The sequence below is a fragment of the Pseudophryne corroboree genome, chromosome 9, assembly GCF_028390025.1.
Source record: "Pseudophryne corroboree isolate aPseCor3 chromosome 9, aPseCor3.hap2, whole genome shotgun sequence".
NCBI classification, from domain to species: domain Eukaryota; kingdom Metazoa; phylum Chordata; class Amphibia; order Anura; family Myobatrachidae; genus Pseudophryne; species Pseudophryne corroboree.
In genome coordinates this window covers 188,726,400-188,737,051 of record NC_086452.1, presented here as the reverse complement: position 1 = coordinate 188,737,051, position 10,652 = coordinate 188,726,400, and the positions used below count along the sequence as shown (strand labels likewise).

Below are 10,652 nucleotides of genomic sequence, written 5' to 3'. Positions count from 1 at the left end.
ACCTGGAAAACACGAACTGGTGGGGATACATGAGGACAGAGTATGGGAAGCACTGGTCTAGTCGACTGGAATCTATGGTGTTGTAAATGAATATAACCTTATGCACCCTGATGTGTGTCTTTTATCTCTCACTTCTCCGTTTTCACAGTAACACTCACTAGCCATTCAACGTAAATAGGAAACATCTTTATTTCAAGTAATACAATAAATAATGTCAATCCAGCAACATATAACATGACCCATGCACAAAATATGAAAATGATACTCTTATCATCATGTACTGGAATTACAGTAGTTAAACACAATTATTTACTAGCGTCCCTATGTACAGACAGCGACTGTTATAGTGAGAACCACATTAATAACAGCATATCCATTGCATGAACCACAGCTACATGTTTATGGCATATTGCCGTCCTAAACAACTATGCATTATGTAGATAGCAGCTCTGCTTTAACTCACAGTGAGTTATTTGTATATACTCGGGCAGATGTATTAAGCCTGGACAAGTGATAAAGCAGTGATAAGTGGAAAGTGATAACGCACCAGCCAATCAGCACCCAACTGTCAATTTACATATTGGAGCTGATTGGCTGGTGCGTTATCACCTTCCACTTATTACTGCTTTATTACTTCTGCAGGCTTAATACTTCTGCCCCAAAGTATTTTGCAGCTCTCAGGTCAGTTACACACAGAACATAGGTAGCTTGTGACCATGTAGCAGTAGTCGAATTAGGCTCTAAAACACCAAAGGCATCCTATTAGTGATTTCGGTCTTGCATGAAACATGTTTCCATATCTTTGGAAAATACTTTTTTGCAGTAAAGATGATCCCATTTAGTTTTCATAAATTCACCTATGTAAGTAGTAAGTGCTTCAGAGAACACGTGTCACACACGTCCGTTGTTTCTGTGCTGGGGGAACATATCCTAGGACTCTGTCACTACAATAGTATATTATATGACATTGTTTATTTGGCTTCACAGACTTTTTTTTTAAATAAAAAGTCACAAACATGCACTACTTTATTATTACATAGGAAGATTCATACTTGTAATACTACTGAACTAAAGGATTGTTCCCTGTCTGACTGGTTTAATTCCTCTCTATTGTTCATAAATATTTTTTTTTGTTTTTTTTTTTAATCAATGAGCGCTACATCATTCTTCTTTTCCCAACAACATAAAGTATAAAAGTAATGCAAAAACGCAGAACAAATGTCAAAATATGTTTCGAATAAAACAAAATGAATAACTGTATTTAAGTTAAAATCAGCTTTGTCAAAATAAATATCTGTAATAAAATAAAAGCAGTAGTTTCTACCTTTTTTGTCCATCAACAATGTGACACTGTTGCTACATCAGCAAATATATTGCTATTTCATTTCTCCCCTGTGCTGAAGAAGGCCGCTGGTCACTTAACTGCCTCCCTGAAGAAGGGTTTTTTAATTCTCATACTTCTCTAGACTGCTTCTTCTCTAGCAAAGGGGAGCTCTCCCATCACTTCTCTTAACAAATGTATTTAAAAGCTAAGTGATTTGGATCTTTGCCAGCTATAGGTGTATGGACCTCATTAGCATCATATTGCATACAATATGAATCACCTTAATCCTTCATAATGAAGACAACTTGCACCTTTCGTAAGTATCACCTGAGAATGTTGTGTATGACTCTTCCAGCTCGCCCCGATAGAACAGAAATGCATGCAAAGACACACACGTCTAATAAATAAGAGGAGCTGACTCAGGAGCGGATCTGAGCCATTGTACATTATAGATAAGAGGACATAGACATCTAGTTCTTAGCTGTGGCCATGCACAGTCTGTGTCTTCTTTACTAAGCACACTGAGGAATGAAGGGGTTGCTGTCAGTGCTGAAACCTTTCATCTTCTTAGTGCTTCCACCACTGGTAAAGCTGACAAGGTCCAGGTAGAAATGTGACTTGAGAAAGCGTCGGTATGAATCCTTCTCCATTAAGATAAAGATTTTGTGTTGTGCCTGATCAAATATAGAATGTGATGGCTGAATCAGGCTTTTGGTTGTCTCTTCCCGAGTGTTGGAATCCAGATTCACCTGATGGAAGTAGAAACAAATGAAAATGGTTATAATTTGATCACCTAACAATTAATCCATAATGATTTAGCATTAATGAAAATGAACAATAATCTAATCCACAGGTTCTCAAACTCGGTCCTCAGGACCCCACACAGTGCATGTTTTGCAGGTCTCCTCACAGATCACAAGTGAAATAATTAGCTCCACCTGTGGATCTTTTAAAATGTGTCAGTGAATAATTAATACACCTGTGCACTTGCTGGGTTACCTGCAAAACATGCACTGTGTGGGGTCCTGAGGACCGAGTTTGAGAACCACTGATCTAATCTAATCTAGTAATTGATATCTTTAAATTATTCTGAGGGTGTTGCATTCAATATAAGTCAGTTAACAGTAGTTTCAGTGATCTACGAGCCAATGTAATTACCCTTATATTTTGAAATAACATTTACAGTATCATTAGAGTTCATAAAAATAGTGGCACTTTGGTGGCGATTCTGTAAAAGTGGAAGAAGCATAAAGCACTGTAGAGGTACACTATTCATTTAACGGAGGCACATTAGCTACAAATCCTAAGAGAACACTGCAACATTTATCCCTCTTTCTGCTTCCACTGTTCTTATAGATTTGTCCCTACAGGATGGAAAACTGTTATTTTAAGTACACAGTACTTAGATCTCATCTGTAGCATAAGCGCTGTTCATTGTGACAGTGGGGCCCTTTGTCCTTCTACCTCTCAGGTGACTTGGTAAACATAAACTATGGAGCTTACTTCTCTGGAAGCATCTATGGAAATAAAGTCCTCATAGATTTTTTGAGCTTTGCTTGACATCTTTGCTGAGAATTTGGTCTTCTTGAAATTCTCACATGCCAGCCAAAAATCAATGTTCTCTTCACTGAATTCAGATTGTAGAAAGGACCTGAAAGCCACCAAACCACCTGCAAATAACAGTGATTCCATTAGTACTGAGTGCAAGAAAAATATTGATCAATACTGTCTAGCCATAAAGAGATTTAAGTGCTGTATACAGTATTTATTGCCAGGTGGGGATAAGAAGATATCAAGAACTTAATCCTTGTTTAGAGTGCAGTAAATCTTAAACAAATTATCCAAATTAAAGTTGTTTTTTAAGAGCTTCACACTCTGCATTTATTACAAAATAAATACAGTAGGCCTGAATGAAGGAAGACGGGACTAGCAGCAGACTAGCAGCAGACATCACCATATGTCTATCGTCTCAGCCTCTGACTCATGCACTGTAGGTCAGAAGAGATCTCCGGTCCTTAAGTCTGGGAACCAATGTGGAGTGCAGCTAGCAAATTAATTAAGCATTTCCTAGTCTGGGGGCCGGTAGTGGTATTGAGTTTATTGTATCGTAGCCAAACCAAGGTCATTGGAGAGAGTAAGTGAACTTGAGCTGACGTCAGTGAGTCCACATCTTAACCTCTAAAATGCCTAGAATGCTAGGGCAAAGCCTCTAGTATTGATTCTCATGGCCCAGCCATTTACGCCTCTAGCTGACTTGAATCACGTATACACAGCTATGGACTGAGTTATGGAAGAGTCTCCATGACATTTCTGGAAGCTGTCTAATTCAACATTTACTAGAAGGATTAAACAGATGAAGGTTTCCGTCTGTGGCTGAACTATAACTACCAACATATCTGTGACTGCCAAAGCATGTTGGGTCTCTACGTCGACAGCACTTAGGTCGACACTGTCTAGGTTGACCACTATTGGTCAACAGTAAGTAGGTCGGCATGGTTTCTAGGTCGCCAGGGACTCTAGGTCGACATGACAAAAGGTCGACATGAGGCTTTTTTTTTATATTAGTTTTTTTACTTTTTCATACTTTATGATCCACGTGGACTACAATTGGGAACGATAGCCTGAAGCATGAGGAGCAAAGCGAGCCATGTCTGGGGACACGGTGCACTAATTGGGGATCCCGGTCACTGTACAGAGAAAACTCATGTTGACCTTATGTCATGTCGACCTAGTATATGTCGACCCAGAGTCCCTGTCGACCTAGAAACCATGTCTACCTACTTACTGTTGACCAATAGTGGTCAACATAGACACTGTCGGCCTATGTGTGGTCGACCTTGCATACCACACCCAGTTTAAGGACAGCTGACTAATCACTGATATCATAGCATATTTTACAGTACTTTCACACTTAAATCTTCCATTTACTTTTCATTGAGCCTTACAGATTATTTTTCCTAACCACCCATCCAATGGAGTGTCTCTTACTTACATTCACTGTTGACTAGATTTTCCAAAGACTCCGCCCATTTCTTGACTTCGCCTTGAGTTAGCCTGGAGAAATAAATACAGAATGCAATGAGTAAATATATGCACCAATGAGTAACTGATATACATGTATACCTTCAATGAAATGAAAGAACCAAAAATGCAACAAATACAGTCCTCATAAATAAGCAATCTATGTTTTTAAAAGCTGCTTATGTGTATTTAATTATAATGATAATGAATGCAATAATGGGCTGTGCCTTCTAGTATTTCTTTTATCATTTGCACATTGAGAGAACTCTGTAATTTTCTGCATCATCATCACCCTGTTTAAATAACCATCTTATTTTATGGCAGTAACCAGGTATATAAGGCGGCCAGCGCTGTTCTGTATAGCAACCACACTATATCATGGGTCTTCAACCTGCGGCCCTTCAGCTGTTGTTGAACTACACATCCCAGCATGCCCTGCCTCTGTTTTAGCATGCCTTAATAACAAAACTGTTGCAGGGCATGCTGGGAGGGCCATAGGTTGAAGACCCATGATCTATATACTGCAAAGATATGAACAACAACCACTGTGATTGTGACACTGCCTTGTTTTACCAAGGGATTTTCTCATTATCCCAATTTGGCAGTTGTCAAGCTCTAAAGTATTATTTCAAAATCCTGGATTATTATGCCCTGGTGACCAGGAGATTAGTGAAAGTCTCTGTGCTTACTGCATTTTGCTGAGAATTACACAGTTCTTGCTAGTAATAACTAATCTGTGGGTAATTGACAAATATTATATTACACCCACAAGGGAGAGAACAGGACTTACCTCTGACAACCAGGTTTGTCTTTCTTCACACAAATGCTGCTATCACAACCATCAGTTTTCTGCAGAAGAAATCCGAGTCGATGCTTCATATCTTTGGCACTGCCGAAAGACAAAATAATTGGTTAACATAAATAGGTGTAAACATGGCCATAGACTCAGTGTGTCAAATAAGCTATATGTACTGTATAATTGTATTAATAGAGGTTTTAGGCATACATGTTACAATCCAATATATTTTGTAATCAGATTGTAAATCAAAATCTAAGCGACAGCTTAAAATTGATCTGTAGAGCATTTTCTGGACATCTGCAGTGTAATGTATGACCCTACACTTCAATTGGTTTTAATCCATCTCAATTGGATTATGAATTGATTTGGCAGTCCACATTATAATTTAATTACAAATGTATGGATTCTTTAGCATAATATATACAGTATGTATGTATATAAATATAAATTTTATTAATTGTATGGGAACATTTTATATAGATTATTCATCAAGATTCTGCAACTGTAATCTTCCCCCTGATGTGCTATTTACAAATGGGTCCTGATTTAATATGAGACTCAAAGGTCTTGCTCCCTTACACAAAGGATGTCTCTAAAAATGTGCCCTTTAAAATCCCTAGACGTTGATGTACTAAGCCTTGGAGATAAAGTGGCCAGAGATAATTTGATAATTTACCAAATAATTAATTTTTTGTGCTTCATAATTTAGCTCAAGTGACACCAGTAACCCAGCTATATAACCCAAGATAATATTTATTGTATGTGGCGATATCAAATTTGAATAAATTACTCACAACAGAGTGATTTTTGAAAAGGATATTTGCCTCTACAAATAATATCCCTATTAAACATCCATAAAGTAAATCATTAACCTAGGGTACTATATTATAACACATAATTTATTCATTTATAACAGGAACGATTATGGTAGTACGTCAGCAACAAATAGATTGTAATCCAACTGACAGCTATATTTACATGTGTTTGTCTGTGTGTTGTCCTAGTAATTGAAATAAAGATAATTCCCTGTCACACAGACATGGACTAGTAGCTACTATTAGTCATCTCACAGCAGTGTTGCAATTCATCTAAAATCTTACTGTAAAATGAGCCAGATTCAACATCCAGGCACAGGAGATAAAGAAATGATGGTGTTATAGTATACTATGAATATAAACAGTGATACTATGCATAGTACAGTAGATTAGGCTCATTTGGAGAAGAACCACTATAATAATTTAGTCATTTATGGGGCAGCCCAGTTGGTAGCACCATATAGTGGTTAGCATTACTGCTTTACAGCCCTGTGGTCATGAGTTCACTTCCTAGATTACTATTGCTGCAGAGTTTGTATGTTCTCCCCATATTTCCATGGGTTTCCTCTGGGTGCACCGGTTTCCTCCCACAAAAACATACTATTAGGTTAATTGGCTTCTGACCAAAAAAACCCTAATGAGTATGTGTGCCCTTGTGATAGGGAATATGGAAGTTGATGTTGACATACGGTATCAAGCAGTGCAAAGAGTGGAGAATTGGACCAGTGGAGAGGTTGTCCATAGCAACCAGTCATCTGTAACATATCATTTATCTAGTACATTCTATAAAAGAAGCTGATTAGTTGCTATAAGCAACAATGTCTTCACTATAAAATAACTGCTAATAACTTAATATATGAAAAATGTGTCCATTATACCTTATCTGTGTATAACATACTATACAAGACCAATCCACTACTTCTCACTGATATATCAGTGCATAACATACTATACAAGACCAATCCACTACCTCTCACTGATATATCAGTGTATAACGTACTATACAAGACCAATCCACTACTTCTCACTGATATATCTGTGTATAACGTACTATACAACAAGACCAATCCACTAATTCTCAATGATATATCAGTGTATAACGTACTATACAAGACTAATCCACTACTTCTCACTGATATATCAGTGTATAACATACTATACAAGACCAATCCACTACTTCTCACTGATATATCAGTGCATAACATACTATACAAGACCAATCCACTACTTCTCACTGATATATCTGTGTATAACATACTATACAAGACCAATCCACTACTTCTCACTGATATATCTGTGTATAACATACTAAACAAGGCCAATCCACTACTTCTCACTGATATAGCTGTGTATAACATACTATACAAGAATAAATCCACTACTTCTCACTGATATATCTGTGTATAACATACTAAACAAGGCCAATCCACTACTTCACACTGACATATCTGTGTATAATATACTATACAAGACCAATCCACTACTTCACACTGATATATCTGTGTATAATATACTATACAAGACCAATCCACTACTTCTCACTGATATATCTGTGTATAACATACTATACAAGACCAATCCACTACTTCTCACTGATATAAAACAAAAACTGTATTCTCAAACCAAAAAATACAGCACTAAAACCAATTTACTGTAATCACTTATTATGCAATTACTGTACACAGATTTAAATGCAAACTGCTTACCACACTACATGATCCCTGCCACTGCTCACTCTCTGACCTGGTCACATGATCCCTGCCACTGCTCACTCTCTGACCTGGTCACATGATCCCTGCCACTGCTCACTCTCTGACCTGGTCAGGTTTACATCTCTGCAACTTTCCTCTTTTCGACCACATCCCCTGTCTACTAGACTAGAGACAGGTTGAAGCATTCTCTTTATCACAATGCAGTCTTTCAAATATTAACCAGAGATCCTGGTGTGAGAGCATTCCACTCTGACAGGCAATATGTTTATACCTATTATGTATTCTTGTATTTATCAGTGTGTGATTCAGTAGTGAAACGCTGCATGTGTACAGTATAGATTTTATTTGAATAAGGCATTTGGGTTATACTGCACTGGGTATCAGGGGCAGATTTATAAATGTGAGGGCTCCCCTAGGCACAACAGTAACGGACGACCCCTGCCTGCCTAATTTTATTATTTTTAATGGTTGGTTATAAGACCTAAGTTTAGGATAGCCAATTTAATAGAATAATAAAAAAGCTACTGTGACATGTTTTTTTTACATTTTTAACTATGAATACGTATTTACTAAGTAGGACAGCTTACAGGGGGCAGTGTGTGCATGTCCTACCCATTAACATTCCATTCAAGGTGGAATATGGTACGGTACAGTACAGTGGAAATATTTTGCAATTACTGGTACTTTTTGGGCGGACAGTACCAACACTTGCCTCCAAGTGCTTCCCCTATACAAGTGCCGCCCCTAGGCACGTGCCTAATGGGAAATTTGCCGCTGCTGCATAAGTGTACATTAGGGTATACAGGTAATGAAGGAATAATTTCAGAAGTGTATACAATTAGCATCACCTCGTTAAAGATGGCAATAACTCAAGTAAAACATATGTGGAGTCAAAATAGTGGACCAGATATACCTAATATATAAACTATTCAATGTAGTGATGTTACCATAATTGCCAAACCTGCATTGCTTGTGGGTGAAAATGAGGTAGTGAAATTGTGATTATGGAGCCTGCAGCATGTACATTATACAGCAGAAGAAGGTACAGTGTGGTCACCTGACCAGCAAATACGGGCATATCACAGACCAGCAAAATTAAAAAACATGTAAACAAAAAATGATGCCTTCCTAGTTAAAACTTTGCATTGACTGGAACTGAGCAGTTACTTCTCAAACAATGGTGGTATTACAACTGGAACAGACACCCACCACTGACTAAAAATAACTGATTCTCTTCATTTCCATAAAGCTCAACATCTGTACACTGAACCACGAAAAATACTTATCCAAAAAGTCTTATCTCAACTGTTGCCTGATTGTGCCTTCCACAGAAGTTCCTTCCATAACTGCCTAATGGCACAGACAATACAATAACTAGCTTATGATTCCTCACTGAATATATTTTATTTATCATTCCATCAGGTGTCTACATTTTATTTACTGATATTTAAAAAAAAAAATGTATATGAAAGTATATACAATGCCATACATGTTCAGTAATAAAATATAAATTGATCTTCATACAGTATCTATTGGAAAATACCATCTTTTCTTTGTACTTACTGACTTAGTTAATTATTAACTTATCACTTATTTACTAAGTAAATATTACTATACAAAGACACATTTTGCATATTGGCAATAACATATCATATATGTAACATGCTAAATAAACTTAGAAACCAGATATGTAACTGACTAATTTATTTGATATTGGTATCAAATGCAACATTTCAATGTACAAAGAGAATAGCCCAAGATCAGAGCATATTTCACTATGTACCATACCAAATGGCATGCACGTTACATTGTATATCACCTTACGAGCCATGAACTAAATTATTGTGATATCCTGCCATTTAGCAGGGGTTCTATGTTCCTGTTGTGTGCTTTCATTTAATAAGGTACTTAATCATCATATTTTAATACCATTTCATACAAGTGACGGATTTCAGAATATAGTTTTAATAAAGGAGTAAAGTAATTGAAATTTACTTTATTAATTCAAATCTGAACTGTGAGTCCGGAAACTGACGCTAGTTTTAATTTGGGTTACAGGTTCAAATAAAGCACAAGTGACCCCCTGTCCTCTACATAAAAGGTGAGTGCTTTGCAGCAGAAACACCATGTAGCACAGTGGCAGCATAGACTGTTTCCTCTACAGAGTTAAGTATACTGTGGCTGGGAGTTAGTGATGTTCAGTGCTCAGAGGCAGCTACGTGAGGCATACTGAATGGAGATTAAATGTTCTGCAGTGCTCTGCACCAGCATAGCTAGCCCCAGTAGAGTTGCAATGTAATAAGCTTGAGAGCAGGGCCCTCTCACCTCTCTGCCTGTCACTACCCAGTCTAGTTTTATTGCTGTTTTATTCCCAATTGTTAAGTGCAACATAATATGTGGCACCATATAACTGTTAATAAATAAATGTTCCTGGCAGAAGTGCTTCTCTTGTGCCCCTTCGGTAAGATATGTCTCTGCAATGCAGTGCTCTGCATATCTTTCATAGCCATTGAATCCACATTGTGTGTTGCTGTGCAGATTGCAGCCTCACCTTTTCAGACAGGTGGCAGGAAAAGATGTAACTCCAGCAAGTCCTTTGCACATCTTGGCTGTATGGTCAGGTTCCCAGGCTCTGATATTGTTATTTTTCTGTTTTCTGTCTGTCTCACTGGATCTGTCTGTCCAGATTGTCACTGCTCTGCTGCTGCTGCTTCCCATCCTCTCATCTTTTTATAGCCTCAAACAGCAGGAATTAGATGCAGCTAACATCCAATCATAGCAAAGCCCTGGTCCCCTCCTGGCAGCCTCCCTCCCTCTGAGCACCATCCCTCCCTTTCTCTATTTTATTTCCCTTTCTCTCCCCTCCTCTGACTCCAGCAGGGAAAATAACCCAGCGTTGACGTGTGAGGTGATAAAGGAAGAGTTTGTTAACATTGAACCAGAAAGACCGTGGGCAGATGTACAGTAAAGCCTGCAAATGT

At 37.8% G+C, this 10,652-nt stretch overlaps 1 protein-coding gene across 1 annotated transcript; it reads right to left on the bottom strand.

The window, feature by feature from the left end:
• Window positions 1-1,123: 1,123 nt before the first annotated feature.
• Window positions 1,124-10,423, bottom strand: RGS4 (regulator of G protein signaling 4). Its single transcript, XM_063940040.1, has 5 exons — window positions 10,223-10,423; window positions 5,136-5,234; window positions 4,317-4,378; window positions 2,828-2,994; window positions 1,124-2,073 (listed from the first exon to the last, which is right to left on the bottom strand). Exons 1-5 carry the CDS (start codon window positions 10,387-10,389, stop codon window positions 1,837-1,839), a joined length of 732 nt encoding a protein of 243 aa, XP_063796110.1. The 5' UTR covers window positions 10,390-10,423; the 3' UTR covers window positions 1,124-1,836.
• Window positions 10,424-10,652: the final 229 nt, after the last annotated feature.